This window comes from Dendrobates tinctorius, unplaced genomic scaffold (genome assembly GCF_039654945.1).
Source record: "Dendrobates tinctorius isolate UK_male_01 unplaced genomic scaffold, ASM3965494v1 ptg000062l, whole genome shotgun sequence".
Taxonomy (NCBI): Eukaryota; Metazoa; Chordata; class Amphibia; order Anura; family Dendrobatidae; genus Dendrobates; species Dendrobates tinctorius.
In genome coordinates this window covers 12,555,309-12,576,933 of record NW_027361730.1, presented here as the reverse complement: position 1 = coordinate 12,576,933, position 21,625 = coordinate 12,555,309, and the positions used below count along the sequence as shown (strand labels likewise).

The window sequence follows — 21,625 nt, the reverse complement described above, 5'->3', positions numbered from 1 at the left end:
TGGTGACTCTCGTGTCAGCTGGCTTTGGACCTCATATGGGCTCTATGGACTGACATCGCCATACACTTGTTGTTACCTCCTCTCTGTGTGTATCACAGGTGGGGTAGCTGACCCTGGGAGCTCTGACATAACATCTGCCATTATCCCGGCGGGTCAGAGGAAGGGTGAGACTCTGTGATGTGCACCATCTTGGGGAATTTTGCTGCGACTGTTCTATGTGTGTTCTGCCTGTTTTTTGTTTTTCAATAAAGCAGTGCCACACTGTTTTACCCTAACCCTGCGGTGTCAGAGTAGCGTTATGCCCATATTAACGGGAAAGCAGGCGTTAGGCGGACCGATCCCTGGTCCATGCGGTTCCGGCTAGCCCGTTTCCCCACACTTCAGTCCACCAGCGAGTCTCCACTGTTGTCCCCGGTGTCTTGCATTGATTGGCTGCAGTGATGATGTCAGTGAGAACAGCGGCTCTAGCGAAGCGTTTCAGGGTGGATGGAGCTACCCCATTCAGAAACGCTGAGTTCATTGATTGGTTGCTGTAGTGTCGGAGTGTCAACAGATCTGCAGCCAGTGCCAGACATCTAGAACAGTGGCTGGTGGACCTGGGGAAAATGAGTACAGCTCTTATATTATTTTTTTATTTTTTTTTTTATAGTAAACTATAGATATGGGGGAGATTTAATTGAAAGAGAACAACCTTTTTAAGGTAAGGTGAGAGGGAGGTCTCCTGTTAGTGGATTATATTAAATGAATCTGTTTCCTCCATGTGCAATATGCTGATGTCAGAACCTCAGTAATGACTGTGACAAGGCTGACATGTTCGTGTCATAGTGTAAGCGCTTTGCTATATTTAGGTAATATATGGTTAGACACCAGATTTCTAGTTCCATGGACATTTGTCACTCATAATTGGGAAGCCGGGACATACGAGGCGTTCAGAGATGCAGCCTACTGAGCAAACCTCATAGATTGCTTTTACCCGTCTTGTACTGATTTCCTGTGCCGGTGTGCGCTCCACTGCTGAGCCGGACAGAATGCAGGGTGGAGGATGTACAGGAACTTCTGGGGGCCCAATCCCTCTTCCTGTATAGAGATTGCTGGTTGCAGTGATTGTCAGCTGCAGACACTTGACCGCTTCTCTGTCCATGTGACATTACCCCGTATGCAGGAAGCCCACATGAGGAGTGCTGTACACAAAGTATGGAGAAAAAAAATAGCTAGGGTGTAGGGCTTAGCAGTCCTGGTCTATTAATGCAGACTGAACAGTCAGTGCTGGCTTCTATTGCAGCCAGTTTTAGAACTAATCTGTTGCGAGGGTTTTTTTTTTTTTTTTTTGTATTCTACCACATCTGAGAACAGCATGATGTAGTGGCAGATACCCTAATTCCAACCATGTATCATTTACTGGGCTGCTTGCTGCAGATTTGATGATCCCTGTTTTATCTGCAGTTCTCTATACCCCTGCCCACACCGCTGATTGGCAGCTTTCTGCCTCTATACAGTGCACAGTCAGTGGTGGGGGCGAGATGGTGAATTTGGAGGATTCCATGGCATCAGGTTTACTAGTGCTCCAGTGATAACATTGTTTGATCAGAAGGTGATTATCAAAACTACAGCAAGAAGCCTGTAATTGATGGAATGCTAGAATCGGGGTCTTTAGTTTCTGCATTAGGCTGTTTTATATTAGGTGGCCAAAACCTGGTGACAGATTCCTTTTAAAGGGAGGCAGAGTGTGAAGGAGCAGAGGGGAAAGTCTGACCCTTTGAACACATAACAAGCAATTTTGTATAGAATTTATTGGATTGTGCATAATGTATTTAAGCAGACTGTAATCTAAGGAGAGGAGGTTATCAAGTGAGGAATCTTCTTTGTAAATCTATATATAGTTCTAGTGCTCTTGGGAGTGGATCCAAGACCTGCTGAGTGACCTGTGCAGGGAGCGTCTCCTGTGGATGTGAGCTGATCATCGCCTATTGTAAATGACTAATCCTGTGTTACCTATAGACCTGTAATGATGAGGTCACTCCTGAGAAGTGATCTCTACAGGACAGGATGAACCTTTCTATACTGCTCAAAAAAATAAAGGGAACACAGCCTGTTGCAAATGGAATAGTGTTCCTTTTATTTTTTTTAAGCAGTATATTTTGAGACTCCATGGTCAGAGTGGAAAGCTGCAAAATGTCATATACCGTATTTATTTTTTAAATGTAGTTAGCAGCACAAAAAAAGCCTAAATATATCTCTCAAAATGTTTTGACATCCTTTTTTTTAAACCGCAGGTCATTTTCTGGTTATGCTTTGCTCACATTCAGTTTTTGCTGCCAGATTACATGTGAATTTTCTACAATGCATGTTTAAGGCCTCTTTCACACATCAGTTTTTTTTTTCCATCAGTCACAATCTGTCAAAGTGTGAAGAAACGGATCCTGTTAAGATTGCCAAAATAATGATGCGCCGGATCCGAGAATGAATGAGAGAGAGAATATTTTTAGGTGTCGGAAAGGAAAATACAGCTGTGGGGGTTAAATTAAAAGGAAAGAATATTTTCCGGGCATGCTCATTTTAAAAGACTGAATCCGTCGCTCAATTCCTTCTTGCGACGGATCCTGCACTCATAGACTTCCATTATAGCCAACGACGGACGGCGCTGGATCCATCGCTGTCTGACTTTGACGTTCACAAAAAATGTTCCTTTGTAGTAGTTTGTAAGTCGTCTCCGCCCGACGGACAAAGATTTTCTGATGGATCCAACGTGTGGCCATCCATCACAATCCATCGCTAATACTAGTCTATGAGAAAAAAAAATGGATCCAGCGCTGGGTCTGGTTTTTAAAAAAAGACGTATTGTGACTGATGGCAAAAAACTGATGTGTGAAAGGGGCCTAATAAAGTTAGTATTTACCAAAAAACGCTATAAATGATTAGCGCTTGCATGTTCTGCATTGCGTAAGGCCTCATTCAGACATCTATATGGCAAATACTGTCGTATCCGTTTTTCTTTTATACAGATACCACACGTACCCATTATAATCTTCGGTGCTGTTCCCAAGTCTGTGATATTTTTTTTTTTTTCCCATGTATTGTTTGCCCATGCAAAGCACACGGAGACATGTTTGTTTGTTTTTTCTGGCAGCACAGATGACCAAGTCTTTCGTCAGTGAAGTACAGAAAACTGATGGCGTCCGTGTTCCTTTTGTGTCCTGTCACTATCCTTGCAAAGGATAAAACACTGATGATAAAAACGGACACACTGATGCAAATTGCTGACACCGGTACCATTTTTTCAGAGCGTTTAAGGATGTGTGATTGAGGGCTAATTGTGACAATATACTCCTTTGGTTCCCATTCAAAGAAGTGAAAAAGGCTGCAAAATGCATCCTTCACCTGCCGTAAAGCAACGTGCCGGCCTGTGTGTGGCATTCTTCCGTGCTTGCAGCGTGTATAGCTGCTTGTTCCCCTAATAGCCGTGTCTCCGCGGTGTTGGTGTGTGATGAATCATGGAGTATAATCTGGTCAGGATGAGATAATGAGATCCAGAATAACAGGCACATCTCGCCAGTGACAGCTCAGGCTCTGCTGCCTGCCTGGAACAATATTGTGCGCAGTTTGCTCCTTGCTCAGTGCAGCGCTTTATAAGAAGCAAAATGCTGCTTGCCGTTGTGTATTATACCTGCAGATTTCTCACTGGGGATGGGTAACCCTTAAAAGACAATCGGGCATCATTTCTATGCCCGTGACATAAATTTAATTGTGTGATTTTGTTCAAATCATATAGAAAAAGCCCAAAAATCTAGATTGGGCAAATAACTTTAGTGGTAGCCATGGTAACAAAACAAATTTTTTTTTTCCAAATGTACCGTATATACTCGAGTATAAGTCGAGTTTTTCAGCCCCCTTTTGGGGGGTCGACTTATATTCGGGTCACGGTGCCAACTTACCTGGTCCCCGTCATCTCCGCGGTCCCAGTCGTCTCAGCGGTCCCTGGTGTTCATCTGCGGTCCCCTGCAGCGTCCTGACGGAGGCGGCGGGTGATGATAGGGCCGCGGTGGCGTTCAAAATCTCTGCGTCCGCTCTCTCCCGTCCTCCGGCAGTGACGTGCAGGGGGCGAGATGACGTGGAAAGCACGCGCCCTCTGCCTGAGTCACTGAAGAGCTGGCGACGCTCAGGAGCAGCTGTCATCAACGTAGGTGAGTATATAGTGTTTTTTTTTTTTTTTTAATTCCAGCAGGGGCAGCGGCAGCAACATGATAGGATTACTGGTAATCCTATCACTTTGGGGGCAGCATTACGATATTTGGGCCAGCATTCACTGTGCAGCATTTATGGGGGCATATGTTGTGCAGCGTTATTTGGGCCACCATTCACTGTGCAGCATTTTGGGGGCATACTGTATGTTTTGCAGCATTATTTGGGCCAGCATTCACTGTGCAGCATTTTGGGGGCATACTGTATGTTGTGCAGCATTATTTGGGCCAGCATTCACTGTGCAGCATTTATGGGGGCATATGTTGTGCAGCGTTATTTGGGCCACCATTCACTGTGCAGCATTTTGGGGGCATACTGTATGTTGTGCAGCGTTATTTGGGCCAGCATTCACTGTGCAGCATTTTGGGGGCATACTGTATGTTGTGCAGCATTATTTGGGCCAGCATTCACTGTGCAGCATTTTGGGGGCATACTGTATGTTGTGCAGCGTTATTTGGGCCAGCATTCACTGTGCAGCATTTTGGGGGCATACTGTATGTTGTGCAGCATTATTTGGGCCAGCATTCACTGTGCAGCATTTTGGGGGCATACTGTATGTTGTGCAGCATTATTTTGGCCAGCATTCACTGTGCAGCATTTTGGGGGCATACTGTATGTTGTGCAGCTTTATTTTGGCCAGCATTCACTGTGCAGCATTTTGGGGACATACTGTATGTTGTGCAGCATTATTTGGGCCAGCATTCACTGTGCAGCATTTTGGGGGCATACTGTATGTTGTGCAGCGTTATTTGGGCCAGCATGCACTGTGCAGCATTTTGGGGCATACTGTATGTTGTGCAGCGTTATTTGGGCCAGCATGCACTGTGCAGCATTTTGGGGGCATACTGTATGTTGTGCAGCATTATTTGGGCCAGCATTCACTGTGCAGCATTTTGGGGACATACTGTATGTTGTGCAGCATTATTTGGGCCAGCATTCACTGTGCAGCATTTTGGGGGCATACTGTATGTTGTGCAGCGTTATTTGGGCCAGCATGCACTGTGCAGCATTTTGGGGCATACTGTATGTTGTGCAGCGTTATTTGGGCCAGCATGCACTGTGCAGCATTTTGGGGGCATACTGTATGTTGTGCAGCGTTATTTGGGCCAGCATTCACTGTGCAGCATTTTGGGGGCATACTGTATGTTGTGCAGCATTATTTTGGCCAGCATTCACTGTGCAGCATTTTGGGGACATACTGTATGTTGTGCAGCATTATTTGGGCCAGCATTCACTGTGCAGCATTTTGGGGACATACTGTATGTTGTGCAGCATTATTTGGGCCAGCATTCACTGTGCAGCATTTTGGGGGCATACTGTATGTTGTGCAGCATTAAATTTACCAGTATCTTCGGCAATTCCCACCCTAGACTTATACTCGAGTCGATACGTTTTCCCAGGTTTTTGAGGCAAATTTAGGGGGGTCGACTTATTCTCGGATCGACTTATACTCGAGTATATACGGTAATTGTATCTTCAGTGGTCATGTGACGTACTATTGGCGACACTGGCTGCAGCGCTTATGTGCAGTGGTTATGCACTCAGGAGCTTGAGAATAATATGCCACTTCCTATGGGGGATGATCACCTGCAATATATTCTCCTCCAGATCTGCTTTTTAACCCTGCTGCTTCCAACAGACCTGTGATTTGTGAGTACAGTTTGGCTGCCGTGTCCGAGACACAACTCGTGGCTCATGATCGCTTCAGGCGGCAGCGCTGTCCCTTCCCTTGCCGTTTTGCCTTTTCAGATGCTGCGGTGAACAACACAAATCTATGACCCGCTCATCAGGAAGTCATTGCATGAAGTAGCATAAAGGAATAATTATAAAGACCTGCCTACTAAACCTCATCAGGGAGTAAAAAAGATGGTTAACACACAAATTCTGCACATGCACTGAAAAAAAGCTATGGAGACCTGGGTGGGCAATTCAAAGGCATTCTAGCAACAGGTTTTTGCTAAGTAATCTGGCAGCAGCATGAGCTAGGGACAGAGACCCTGATTCCAGTGATGTGTCACTTAGTTTATGGCCTTAAATCAGAGAGATGTCACATAAATTTATTAATAAACATTTCCCACATGTCTACTTTACATCAGCATCATTTTGGAAACAATTTTTTTTTTGTTAGGAAGTTATAAAGGCTAAAAGTTGACCAGCAATTTCTCATTTTTACAACAAAATTTACAAAACCATTTTTTTTTTTTTTAGGGACCATATTATAGGGGTGTACATGACAGAAAATACCCAAAAGTGACACCATTCTGAAAACTAGACCCCTCAAGGTGCTCAAAACCACATTCAAGAAGTTTATTAACCCTTTACGTGCTTCACAGAAACTAAAGCAATGTGGAAGGAAAAAATTAACATTTAACTTTTTTTTGCAAAAAATTTACTTCAGAACCAATTTTTTTTATTTTCACAAGTGGTAAAAGAGAAAATAAACCACAAAATTTGTCATGCAATTTCTCCTGAATACGCCAATAATCCCATATGTGGGGGTAAACCACTATTTCAGCTCACGGCAGAGTTCACAAGGGAAGGAGTGCCGTTTGACTTTTTCAATGCAGAATTGGTTGCAATTGAGATCGGATGCCATGTTGCGTTCGGAGAGCTTCTAATGTTCCTAAACAGTGGAAACCCCCAACAAGTGACTCAATTTTGGAAACTAGACCCCTTAAGGAACTTATCTAGATGTGTGAAGAGCACTTTGATCCTTCAAGTGCTTCACAGAAGTTTATAATGTAGAGCCGTGAAAATAAAAAATCATTTTTTTTCCACAAAAATGATCTTTTCGCCCTCAAATTTTTATTTTTTACAAGGGTAACAGGAGAAATAATACCCCCTCAGTTGTTGTGCGATTTGTCCTGAGTACGCTGATACCCCATATGTGGGGGGGAACCACTGTTTGGGCGTACGGCAGAGCTCAGAAGGGAAGGAGTACCGTTTGACTTTTTCAATGCAGAATTGGCTGGAATTGAGATTGGACGCCATGTCGCTTTTGGAGAGCCCCTGATGTGCCTAAACAGTGAAAAAAACCCACAAATGACACCATTTTGGAAACTAGACCCCTGAAGGAACTTATCTAGATGTGTGGTGAGAACTTTGAACCCCCAAGTGCTTCACAGAAGTTTATAACGCAGAGAAGTGAAAATAAAAAATCACTTTTTTTTTTTCCTCCAAAAATGATTTTTTAGCCCGCTATGTTTTATTTTCCTAAGGGTAACAGGAGAAATTGGACCACAAAAGTTGTTGTGTAGTTTGTCCTGAGTACGCTGATACCCCATATGTGGGGGGGACCACTGTTTGGGCGCATGGGAGAGCTCGGAAGGGAAGGAGCGCCATTTTGGAATGCAGACTTTGATGGAATGTTTTGTGGGCGTCATGTTGTGTTTGCAGAGCCCCTGATGTGCCTAAACAGTATAAACCCCCCACAAGTGACATTTTGGAAACTAGACCCCCCCCCAAGGAGATGATCTAGATGTGTGGTGAGCACTTTGAACCCTCAAGTGCTTCACAGAAGTTTATAACGCAGAGCCGTGAAAATAGTCTTTTTTTTTTTTCCCACAAAAGTGATTTTTTTTTTTTTTTTTTTAGCCCACAATTTTTTTTATTTTCCCAAGGGTAACAGGAGAAATTAGACCCCCAAAGTTGGTAAATAGTGGAAACCCCTCAATTCTTGCTCCAACCCTAATCTCAACACACCCCTAACCCTAATCCCAACCCTAATCCTAATTCCAATCCTAATTCGTACTAACCCTAATTCTAACCCTAGCCCTAATCCTAGCCCTAACCCTAATTTTAACCCTAACCCTATTTCTAACCCTATCCCTAACCCTGACCCTAGCCCTAACCCTAGCCCTAATGGAAAAATTTTTTTTTTCTTTATTTCATTATGTTTGCCTATCTAAGGGGGTGATAAACGGGGGGGGCTATTTACTATTTTTTTAATTTTGATCACTATGATAGTTTATCATAGTGATCAAAATGAATGAATGGAATCTGCCATTTTCTCCGGATCCATGATGTGTGCGATCACATCAGAGGAAAGAGAAATTAAATGCAAAATCGTGGCTTTTTTTTTTGCGGTCCCCGTTATAGAGTTAATAACGGCGATCGCAAAAGCGGGGTCGGTAAAAATCGACCCGATTCATGTTCTCCGGGGTCTCGGCTACCCCCTGCAGCCGAGACCCCGGAGAAAATCCGACACTGGGGGGCGCTATTTACTTACTCCACAGCGCTGTGAAATAGCGGCGCTGTGGTTTAAGTACCCTTAACTACTGCCGTTAAAAGGCGTATCGGTGGTCGTTAAGGGGTTAATATATATAAAAATATATATTTCTTTATTTTAACACTGCATGGCCACAACTCTGCTAACAGCGGGAAGAAGCCCCACAAAAAAAACTTTAGGCAGCAATTATCTATGATTGTAAAGCATAATAAGTGGAGAAATTTGTAACGCATAGAATGTGAAGGATATTGTGTGTGACCAAGTAGGTGTGGAGCCCAGACAATGCTATAAACAAAGCAGCCTGATGGGCTAAAAAGGCAGTGTGAGAAGATAATGAGCAGGAAATGGAAAGGAAAAAAAAGAATCCAGAGGTCTGTCCAGGACATGGCAACAGCAAAATAACTAATGTCTGAGCTACAATGTAGCTGATCACGTGTGAGAACTATGCTAGATACGACCGATATGGTTTATTGGAAGACCAACCAGTGATACTAGGTCTTGCTAACGGTGGATGTTGTGTTGTGTGACATCCAGTCTCCTATCCTAATCTCATTCACCCTGGAGAACCAGAGATCTAATGAGGGAGGAGGATCTATTAGATCTATTAGATCTATTAAGAGTCTAACTTTTTTTACTCCCATTTCTTTACAGCATTTAATGCCTTTAAAGAGAACTTGTCCAGTTGGATAACACTCTTAACCTGAAGTGAAAGCATGGTAACCTGTTCTGAAAGAGCAGTACAGGGAGAAAATGAAATGTATTTCTCCTGAGAGCCGCTGGCTTTCAGTCATTGCAGTAGCTTAGGTAGCCATGGATATGACCACTCATACACATGGGATAAGCCAAACAGCGAATAAGAAAAACTTCACTACTAATCTAATTGGAGGCATTTACTAAAATTATTATTAGACCCTTACATATTTGGAATAGAATCTTGGAGACGGCAGTACCCCTTTAACGCTATTAGTTTCTTAGATTAACCCTCTAACTGCAGGTAAATAATGTCTGACCTGACAGGTTCACTTGAAGTGACTTTTGTGAGTAGCCCCACACAAAAGCAGATTTGGTTGCGTATATACTGGTTTTGGAGTGTAGAGACCATTTAAGTATGGTACACTAGAGACCGGATACTACCTGTGAGAAGAGGCACTTTGAAGCTGGATGCTACAGGGTGTTCCAGGGCTGTGGAGTAGGTAAGCCAAACCTGTGACTCCTCAATTGCCCTGATTCCCGACTCAGACTCCACGACTCCGACCCCACAACACTGCCTCACTACTGAGCATGTACATAAAGTGCAGCACAGATTCATCTCAACTAAAAGCCGAGATCCTTAGATCAGGAACAGAACGGACATTTATAGGACATTTCATAACGTTCCCAAATTCTTATGAAAACATTTACAGCCCATCCTGCCATCTTGCCTCTACTCGGTGGGGATAGGAACTGAACGTGGCTTGTGACTGTCTCTCTGAGCTGACTGTGGTGACCACTGGTTTAGGGGATTGAAAAATACTACTCTTAAGCTAGGCAGAAAAGGAGTGCCACATGTATCTTCACTTCTCTATGAAGAGACTTGGTAACAATTCAAGCAGGTTTATGGTCTTTGTATTAGTCTTTAGTGGGGAATTCTACAAAAGCGGTAGTGGTTTTTGACTGAGATACTTTGCAATGAATCATCACAGGAAGAGCTGCATCGCTATCCTCCGTGGCAGCAGCATCTTGTGCACAATGTGTATGGTAAGTAACCTGAAAGTTGCTGATTTGGCGTGGCTCTCTCTAAATCTAGGATTGGTATTATCTTAAATTGGCAGTGATTATGGTTGTGATGCTGAAGGTGTTCACTGTTAGATATTTGGTAATGCTTAGTCTATCAGATTACCATCAAGTTACTACTTTCTTTCTATAAATAGTGAATTTGATCATTTCACTCCTTCCGTATACTGTAAAATTAAGATATGACTGCGTTTTCCAATTCCCATACAAATATGTATGTCACATAAGTAAAGGGATTTTCCCTTAATCCTAATAGGATAGTTGATTAGTGTCTGATCTGTGTGGGTAATACTGCTGGGTCTTTCAAAGAGAAATGGGGACGTCTGTGTAACCGATGTTAGTCAAGCGGTTGTGTACATGCGCAATTACCTCTCTATCCAAAGCATATACCACTGATAAGACATGTGAATAGATGGTACGTTTTGATTATACGTAAGAACTTGAATTTCAACAGTATTTTGGTGCTTTAAAGGAGTGTGTAATAAAAATAGCACATTTTTTCATCTGATTTTGCCATTTTTTTTAAACTATTTTTTACGTTTAACAATATGGAAATATTGCAGGCTACACTGAGCTTTATTAGGCTGATACGTCTGCTGTTACTTTTCAGTAATCTCATTATCACCGGCAGGATAGCAATAAAAGTAGCTACTATAAACATATAGGGTTATTTTGAAAGGGAACCTGTCACTTTATTCCTGCTGACCAAACCACGGGCAGCATGAACCAGAATCACGCGTGCTTTTCCTTGAAACACTGTGACGTCTCGCTCCAGTTGACTCCAATAGCAGGAAATAGGCCGCACTCGCACAAATAATTTTTATCAATGATTGCTTGTGTTTATTTACAGTACAACATTTCACCAAAGTTCTGGGTAGAGGGATATAGAGCGACACGTCGTATTTACGTTTCGCCCCATTCCAGGTCTCCACTCCTGTTGACTGACTGACAGGTTTACATAGGAACAGACTGGTCAATCCCCGTGAGACTGAACTTCATAGACCGCGATTCACACTTTATACTTCCAATACATTGGTATTGTAGTAAATAGTATAAGTGGAAATATAATCACACTTTCAAGTCTCATAAGGCGACTAAAAAATTAGTAATTGAAAAATTTGTATATAAAAACTCCCCTTTCCTCCTTTTAAAAATAAAGAAATATAAAAAAAAGAGAGATTTGGTATTACCGTAAAAACAGTAAAGAGAGAAAAAAACTTGAATTCCCAGAATTGCGTTTTCAGCATGTGTTGTCCTTATTGCTGCATTTTACTGTTTTTTTTCCTATTTCTTCTATTTTACCCAATTTCTTTTAGCTCGATCATTCTATCATAGATTTGCTTTCCCTAAATTAAAAGAATTTGGGCAAGGCATTCTTTGTTGGTTAATAGGATGCTGTATTATGTTTTGATTGCGATATTGTGTTTTAAGGGTTTTTTTCTCCCCATAGGTAGCAGCATAGGGCAAGGCAAGATTCTGCAACGTTTCCCTGAAAAAGACTGGGAAGATAACCCCTTTCCCCAAGGCATTGAACTTGTAAGTATTGTCATAACAAAGTTTCTGTTTGAAGTAGTTATCTAGCCTTTTACAATTGCGGACCTATGTGTAAGCTAGGCAAGCAATATTAAATCTGTGAGGTTTAACTCCTTAACCCCCAAGGGTGGTTTGCACGTTGATGACCAGGCCAATTTTTACAATTCTGACCACTGTAGCTTTATGAGGTAATAACTCTGGCACGCTTTATGGGATCTTGCGATTCTGAGATTTGTTTATTTGTAGCATATTGTACTTCACGTTAGTGGTAAAATTTCTTTGATATAACTTGCTTTTGTTTGTGTGTAAAACGGAGATATGGCGAAAATTTTGAAAATTTTGCACTTTTCAAGCTTTGAAATTTTATGCCTTTAAAACAAAGAAATATGTCACACAAAATAGTTAAGAAATAACATTTCCTATGTGTCTACTTTACATCAGCACAATTTTGGAAGCAAAATTTTTTTTTGTTAGGAAGTTATAAGGGTTAAAAAAGTTTACCAGTGATTTCTCATTTTTACAACAAAATTTCAAAACCTTTTTTTTTTTTTTTTTAGGGATCACATCACATTTGAAGTCACTTTGAGGGGTCTATATGTCAGAAAATACCCCAAAGTGACACCATTCTAAAAAGTGTACCCCTGAAGCTAATCAAAACCACATTCAAGAAGTTTATTAACCCTTCAGGTGTTTCAAAGGAACAGAAGCAATGTGGAAGGGAAAAATGAAATTTTTTAGTCACAAAAATGATCTTTTAGCAGCAATATGTTTATTTTCACAAGGTTAAAAGGAGACAATGCACACACAAAGTTGTTGTACAATTTCTCCTGAGTACGCTGATATCCTATATGTGGGGGGCAACCACTGTTTGGGCGCACGGCAGAGCTCGGAAGGGAAGGCGCGCAGTTTGACTTTTTCAAGCCAAAATTGGCTGGAATTGAGATCGGATGCCATGTTGCGTTTGGAAAGCCCCTGATGAGCCTAAACAGAGGAAACCCCCCACAAGTGACCCCATTTTGGAAACTAGACCCCCTAAGAAACTTATCTAGATGTGTGGTGAGCACTTTGAACCCCCAAGTGCTTCACAAAAGTTTTACGCCCAAGCGTGAAAAAAATCCTATTTTTTCCACAAACATGATCTTTTAGTCCCCAATTTTTATTTTCCCAAGGGTAAGAGGAGAAGTTGGACCCCAAAAGTTGTTGTCCAATTTGTCCTGAGTATGCTGGTACCCCATATGTGGGAGAAAACTACTGTTTGGGCACACATCGGGGCTCGGAAGGGAAGTAGTGACGTTTTGGAATGCAGACTTTGATGGAATAGTCTTGCGGATGTCATGCTCCGTTTGCAGAGCCCCTGATGTGCCTAAACAGTAAAAAAAAACAAAAAAACACAAGTTACATCATTTTGGAAACTAGACCCCCCCAAAGGAACTTATCTAGATGTGCCCCCTTTTTGGAACTAATCTGTTTCCTGTAAAGTACCGTATATATTCGTGTATAAGCCGAGGTTTTCAGCCCATTTTTTTGGGCTGAAGGACCCCCTCTCGGCTTATACGCGAGTCATATACTAGGGGGGGAGTTGGGGAGAGGGGGGGTCAGAGACCATACTTTCCTCTCCTGGCACTTCTCTGCAGCCCCTGCGTCTCCCTCTGCTGCCTGCTTTCTGCATTCAGCGGTCACGTGGTACCGCTCATTGAACTCACAAATATGCGCATATTTATGAGTTTAATGAGCGGTACCACGTGACCATCTGAATGCAGGAAGCAGACGGCAGAGGGAGACGCAGGGGCTGCTGCTACAGAGAAGACTTTGCGCTAGGAGGGGTGAGTATAACGGGGGCAGAGTGATATTCACCTGTCCCTGTTCCAAGCCGTGCACCGCTGTGTCTCCGGGTCCTCCTGCTCTGACGGCAGAGGGCGCAATGACGTAGTCAATGCGCGCCCTCTGCTGTCAATGCAGAGATCCGGGGGACAAAGCGGTGCACGGCTTGGAACGGGGACAGGTGAATATCGCCACTGCCCGGGCTCGGGACACCGGCACCTGGCCCCCAGCGACGGAGAGGTGAGTATGTCAATTTTTTTTTTTATTGCAGCAAATAAGGGCTATTTATGGGGCAGCATTAACCCTTGTGGAGCAGCATATGGGGGGTATTTATGGGGCAGCATTAACCCTTGTGGAGCAGCATATGGGAGGTATTTATGGGGCAGCATTAACCCTTGTGGAGCAGCATATGGGGGGTATTTAGGGGGCAGCATTAACCCTTGTGGAACAGCATATGGGGGGTATTTAGGGGGCAGCATTAACCCTTGTGGAGCAGCATATGGGGGGTATTTATGGGGCAGCATTAACCCATGTGGCGCAGCATATGGGGGGTATTTATGGGGCAGCATTAACCCTTGTGCAGCAGCATATGGGGGGCATTTATGGAGCATCTTATGGGGCAGCATTAACCCTTGTGCAGCAGCATATGGGGAGTATTTATGGAGCATCTTCTTAGACCACCATTAACCTTCGGCTTATACGCGAGCCAATACGTTTTCCCAGTTTTTTGTGGCAAAATTAGGGGGGTCGGCCTTTACATGAGTATATACGGTAAATTAGTAGTGCATGGAGGTGTGGTACAATTTGAAGCAATCCTTCATACAGAGGCTAGGTTTTTCGGGGCAGGTGTCGCATTGATAAATGGTGTCCTTGCGTATTCCCCACTCGGCACCTGTTTTGGGACTTACCTCTTTTTTCAGTTTGCGTGACCTTCCCCGGGAGATGCTGACCTGGTCCGATATGAGCACCTTCAGTTTTGAAATTACTGGGGACCGCTCCTTCCTGAGTGCCAAATCAGGGCTTTAACCACTACCTCCTGGAACTGAAGGTAGGACGCATCAGTGTGGCGTGCACATCGTGACAGCAGGAAAGCGTTGACGTCATAGGCGCTAATTTCACCTGCATGCGCACAGTGATGACACACATGGCCCTTTTGCAGCATTTTTTTTCCTGCAGCCTAAACCTTCACCCTTGACAGTTAAAATGCCACCTACAAAATATAGCATATAGCTAAGGCTAGTTTCACACTAGCGCTTTTGAGCGCAGCGACGGCCTGCGCACGGCCGCCGCTAAGCCCCGCCCCTGCCGCTCCTCCGCCGGTAGCTCCGCCTACCGGCGCATGACGCTGCATGCGCCCTGCGTCCCCTATCTTTATCACTGGGGGCGCAGGCCGTGCGCAGTATGCGTTTGGCGGCGCATGCGCCTTTTTGACGGTGCGCCGGCGCAACCAAACTGCAGCAGGTTGCGTTTGGCGCAGGTCGGCGCACCGTCAAAAGGACGCATGCGCCGCCAAACGCATACTGCGCACGGCCTGCGCCCCCAGTGATAAAGACAGGGGACGCAGGGCGCATGCAGCGTCATCAAAAGCGCTAGTGTGAAACTATCCTAAGGTTTTGCTGTGTTATGCGGTTTTGTTTTTTTACACTTTCTCATTGCTTTTTATGAATGAACAATTGCTGCAAAAAATGCTTCAGATCAGGAAAAAAAAGCTGTGTGCATGAGATTTTCTGAAATCTCAAAGCTTTTGCTGGTATTGTACAATGTAGCTTCTTTTCTACATAGAAAAAAAGCTGAAAAAATACAGCGTGTGAACATAGCTTGAACCCTTAACGACCGCCAATATGCCTTTTAATGACAGTAGTTAAGGGTATTTATTCTTCAGCGGCGCTGAGAAATAAGGATATAGGGCCCACCAGCGTCGGAAAATCACAGGGGGGTAGCTGAGATCCTGGAAAACATGATTAGGGCTGGTTTTTACTGTCCCCTGTCATGTGATCGCTGTTTTAATTCAAAACTACATTATTTGTAGTTTTGAGTTAATGAGATTCTCGTGCTCCGTGGTGGCCAGCGTGGGGGGTCTTTATGTGGTGCTCTGCTTACATATTCATCTGTAGCACAATATGGATAATATGCCTGCTTTCATGTTGTTTAAGACATATAGTGTTGTAAAAAAATAAAAATAAAATGTTGTTCAAAATGGCGGTCGCGCCTGCGCAGTAGCATCTATCGCGTTCAGATAGATGCTACTGCGCAGGCACCATTTTGGTAGAGAAAAAAAACAGGTTCCATCAAGATGGCGCAGTAGCATCGTTCCAATAGATGCTACTATACAGGTGCCGCCGGCGCCATCTTGATGAAGCCCAATTTTTTTCTCTGCCAAAATGGCCCTGGCAACGCCTGTGCAGTAGCATCTATCGGAACATAATAGATGCTACTACATGGACAGAGTCCATTTTGATTAAGATTTTTTTTTTTTTTTGCAACAAAACTGTATGTCTAAATAATATGAAAACAGGCACCTCCTCATGCTACAGCGCAAGCGCCACCACCTGCCTGATGAATGTGATATTATTTATTTATTTTTTTTTTTTTTAAACCATAATTCTATTCAGTATGTAAAATAGGGGACAGGTCGGTGAGGGATCAGTGACATGTCAGGAGCCATACAGGTGAATATGTAGGCAGATCACCACATGAAGACTAGCACCCCCCCCACACGCCGCCAGGAGCACGAGAATCTCATTAACTCAAAACTGAAAATAAAGATTAAACAACCACAAGACGGATTTCATCACCAGGTATCATACCAATCGGTATAACAGCGACGACCTGATACTTTCTTTAGGTTACTGTGCACAATCCTGCTGACGGGTTCCCTTTAAGGATTCAGAAGTCTGCAGTCAGTGGCTAAAGACTTTAAGGCCTGTTTCACACATCAGTTTTTTTTAAATCCGTCAAAATCCGCCGTTGTGCAAAAAAAACGGATCCGCCATTTTGCTTGGTGGATCCGTTTTTTTCCCAATGAGTTGCATTACCGGCGGATCTTGACGGATGGTTATCCGTTCGATCCGTTTTTTTGCGGATCCGCCAAAATTTTGGTGTTCGCCGACATGCCTGAACGTACAATGCAACGTTTTTTCGGGGGCCGGATCCGCATTTGAAATTGCGCATGCCCGGAGGATTTGCCTCGCTCGGAAATTTAACCCTAAACTCTGTTCTGGCTGCGAAAATTTTTTCTCTCTCTCTCTTTCTCTCTCTCTCTCTCTCTCTCTTTCTCTCTCTCTTTCTCTCTCTCTCTCTTTCTCTCTCTCTTTCTCTCTCTTTCTCTTTCTCTCTCTCTCTTTCTCTCTCTTTCTCTTTCTCTCTCTCTCTCTCTCTCTTTCTTTCTCTCTCTCTCTCTTTCTCTCTCTCTCTCTCTCTTTCTCTCTCTCTCTCTCTTTCTCTCTCTCTCTCTTTCTCGGCAGCGTTTCCTTTAAAATTCTTCCTTCGACGGATCCGTTAAAATAACGGTTCGGTGACAAACGTTGTCATCAGTCCAAGAAAGGATCCGTTGTCCGCCATTTTAGCGGATTTTAACTGAAGCAAAAAACTGATGTGTGAAACAGGCCTTAGCAGAAGACCGATCAATCCTTTAAGGGCAATATCATGGCCAGATCACTTAAAGAGGTTTTCCTACAAACCAAAGATTTAAATCAAAAGATTTTGGAATAATAATAAGTTCCACAATTGGATGTGTTTAAATTGTATGTCCCTGTGCTGAGATAATCTTATACATGTGCCCCTGCTGTGTACTGTGTAATGGCCGTGTCTGACCATGCAGGAACATGGTCTGATCATACCACAGCTCCTGGGTATGGGAGGGGGAGAAAAAGAGGTATAGTCATTACAGAAGGGGAACACAGCTGTTTGGTTTTTTTTGTTTGTTTGTTTTTTTGTGAGGTGAAACATTTCTCTGCCTGTTTTTAAACAATGTTTTACTTCGAAGAATCAGATGTGATCCCAGTGCTGTAATATCTATATTCTCTGCTTCCTCCCCTGCCCTATGATTTGTTCTATGATAATTTGTTCCCCAATAGTCAAATGGCGCTCCATCCCTCCTGAGTCTCCGTGTGGCTAAGCAGTACTGTACAGTTGGGGTATTGTCATGTTCAACAGAAATTGTGTGCTAAATTTTGGTACCATTTTTCCCCATTTCCCCATGTGAAAATGTAAAATCTAGCGCTAAAACAAAATTTTTGTGGTAAAAATGTAGCTATTTTTTCTTCACTGCCCAATGGTATAAAACTGGGACACACCCGTGGTGTCAATATGATGACTGCACCCGTAGGTTAATTCATTGAGAGAAAACCTACAAACAAATGGCCTAGATCATTGGCACTTCCAAAAAACATGAAATTCCAAAGAGAGCAAAGAAGCAAAAGCCATAAAATGAAATACCTTTATTTAAACACATATAATAAAACAAGATTAAAAACCAAGATACATATCCAGTGAAAAACTGCCTACCAGGTACATAAACCCATATGTAATCCACTAATGTGACCTATCTTGCATAGATATGTCAAGTGTATCACATAAATAAGGACTCTCTCTACAGATAGCTGTACTGTGGTCAGAAAAAGCCTGACATAAAGAAAAAGTGAAAACCACAGAACAGAGGAAAAAATCCTCCAATATATGAGAAAAAAACAAAAACCAGGGCTGTGGAGTCGGTAAGCCACAGTTGCGACTCCGACTCCTGGATTTTATCAGGCTCCGACTCCGGCTCCGACTCCTTCATAAATGGCCAATTCATAACAACAAATTTACTGTTGTAAAATATTAAACATCGTGCTTATTCAGTTTCTCACCATCATATAAGTAATCAGACCACTTAGAGCAAAAACTACATTTATTAGAATACAATTAGAATATAGCAAATAACTTTTATAAACTTTTCTAAACTGTAAGTAAATATGCAATAAACACTTTTATGCAGTTAATAAGAAGAAATCTATAAATTTGTCCTCAGAAAAAGTATTGCCTCTGTCAGATCCTCCTTCATGGATGCCCTCAAATCTGATCTAATTATTTTGAGAGCAGAGAACAACCTCTCTACACTAACTTGTGTTGGTGGCAAAGCAGTAACCACTCGGGCAACATCTCTGACAATGTCAGGATACAGAGGAATCGCTTGTTGCACTGTTATTTTTGATGAACGGTCAAATTTCTCAGTTTCTTTTAGTGCACATGAAAAATTCTGCTGAAATGTACTGGCTGTGTTCCTTGATGGGGATGACTCTTCTTCTATGCGGGAATGCTTTGCACGGTCCTTGTGATCCAAATATTTTTCGAAATTAATTTCTTCATCAGTTGATGATGAGGGTGAAGATGTGGCAGGACGACCAAATTCTTCTTGTTCCTCCTGACTGTTCTGCAACCCTTTCATCCTTACTGCTATTTCAAACAGAGCTTCTTTTCCTTTACTTAGCTGTTGATCATCTAGAAGAATCCGATGCATTGGGTCTACATAAACAGCTGCCAAAAGAATGTTATTTTGTAATAGTAGCTCCTCTCTCCGTTTCATTGATGTAGCAATGCCACTTGCAATTAACCCTCCTCTTTGGGACAGGCGAAACATCAGGTTCTTCCACTCCTTTAAGAAAATACCTGGAGTTAAGTCCTCTGCTTGTAATTTTTTAGTCACTGTAAATGGGTGCTCTAGCAATTTTTCCAGCTCAGTCACCTGATTCCACTGACTTTCATTTAGCGTCAGTTGAGGGTTAGCCATGTCTACAAGAAAGGTTTTCAGTTCAACCAAGCGCTGAATCATTAAGTAAGTACTGCCCCATCGTGTGGCTTGTTCAATAATTGCCCCTTTTCCAGCACGTCTCTTCAAAATTGAGACAACTTTAGGGGTTCTGGCAACAGTAGCCAATTTTCTCACCTTGCCAATCAGTGCAGCAGCATGTCCTTCTTGCAGACTGTCTCTTATAGCCAGCTGTAGCGTATGCACAACACAGCGCATGTGATGAATGAAAGAACATATTGACACAGTTTCAACAAGATCATCTAAACTATCATGTTGCTGTTCATCTGAAGCAACTTCAGTTTGCTCCTCAGTTACAATACTGTGTTCCTCTATTTCAAACATTTCTGTGTCTGTGGACCCAGAATGTTCTTCTAGCTGCTGGTCACCATCATTACTCTCATTCATTAGCTTAATAGTACTTATCATATTTGAAGCATTGTCAGTTACGACAGAAAGAACTTGCTCTTTTTTAAGTTCATTGTCTTGCAGAACCTTTTCCACCAAGACCTGGAGGAACTCACTGGTGTGATGAGCTTTGGTGTCTTTTACTGCCAATGTCTTGGTAACTATTTCATTTTTGTCACAAACAAATCGGACATTGATGGCAAAATAGTTCACTCTGTGACGTGTGCAGGCATCCATTTTAAGAAACAGAAAGCGTCCCTTGAGAGTTTTTTTAAGTTCTTCCTTTTGTTTAAAAGCTTCTTCGATTACTAATTTTCTAATACTCTCTCTCTCCAGAGAAACACCAAGCTTGCGGGCCATTTCCCCATTCAGACACATAAAAGCTGGTCGTGAAAATAATGAAATAGGCACACTATCCTTTACAACAAGCTCTATGATCTGTTTTTTAAATGTATCTACTGTCATTGTCACAGTAACTTTGTCACTGACAAAATATCTTGCAACTGATGGCTGCAAAGTTCTCTGCTCCTTTGTTTGGCTGGAAGAGCTGGGCACTGGTTCATTGGTTTGGATGCAGTCTTTCTCATCCACTGCTTTCAGTACTTCTGGATGAAAGCGCTGTAAATGTCTCTTTAGATTAGAAGCTCTGGTAGGAGCATTTTTATCTTTGCCTGAATATGCACTCATCTTGGCTTCACAGCATTTGTTTTCGTCTGGATCATTTGTCATACACTGACAGACAGACATAATGTTTTCTATCTTGAGTGATGGTGAAATGTTCAAATACAGCTGATTTAATGTGATGCTTCTTTGACATTCTCAGGTTTTTAATTCTGCATTCACAATCCAAATGACAATTGTTTTTCCTAAAAACAATTGTACAAAATTATTGCCAGGTCGTACAACTGATATAGTGGTCAGTAATACTGTTATTATTCCTCATGTACTCACAGTTAACGGATGCAAAGTTTGTTGAAAGGATAATACTTCTTACAGTCTTCCTCTTCTGAGTAGCAGGCAGCTGTGAGATGCTTGGAAGACGCACACCTAGTATGATCTAGTCTAGAGGAGGAGCTTTACTACTAAGAATTTGCAACACACTTTCACTTTCAGTTTCATACATTGTAAGTAGGGGGGTTGGGGCAGCATGAGGTTAACCAAGTATAAGATTAGATAAGGGCAGTGGAGAACAGTGACACACAAGAAGTAAGAAATGTCTCTATCTCCAGCAGAACTGCTTATCACTGTTGTTCATAGTTTGATAGAACATATATATTTGAGTAACATTTATAAAATTCATATGAAAGTTAAATTATGAAATATTAATACATTTTTTTTTAAAGCTGGAGTCGGTACATTTCTACCAACTCCGACTCCAACCAAAACTAACTCCGACTCCACGACTCCGACTCCACAGCCCTGACAAAAACAGGCAGAGATGCTTACCTGTATAGACAGGCCTCAATACAAATGCACTATCAGGGTGCAGCGGACCCAAGTAAAATGGCAACTGCACAGGTGCAATAATACCTAATGAAACAGCCAGCCTACAATCAGGGATTGGCCGTGTGGCACACCAGTGTAAATAAATAATCCGTATGTGGCAGTGTTCACACAGGGAATGCAGAGCATATGGGTCACAGCCTCTTAGTAACACCATATAGGGGGGGCTGCCCAGTGCTAACTATAATGCATCCGTTGTGAACAGAGGCCACAGTTTACAGAACCATTTGGGCCCAACTGCACCCTGAAAAGATAAAAAGTGCACAAAAACATATCAGTATATGTAAGGTATTGGTTGATATTATGGCCATAATACGTAAGCTGGCAAACTA

The 21,625-nt window shown here is 42.6% G+C and overlaps 1 protein-coding gene across 9 annotated transcripts in view; it reads left to right on the top strand.

Moving 5' to 3' along the window:
- The window catches only part of SBF1 (SET binding factor 1), a 198,275-nt gene that overhangs the window by 43,162 nt on the left and 133,488 nt on the right, over positions 1-21,625 (top strand). For all 9 annotated transcript variants that reach the window (XM_073579279.1, XM_073579273.1, XM_073579272.1 and 6 more), the window contains exon 2: positions 11,691-11,776. In XM_073579279.1, the coding sequence (XP_073435380.1) occupies positions 11,691-11,776 (86 nt within the window). The remainder of the gene's footprint in view (positions 1-11,690; positions 11,777-21,625) is intronic.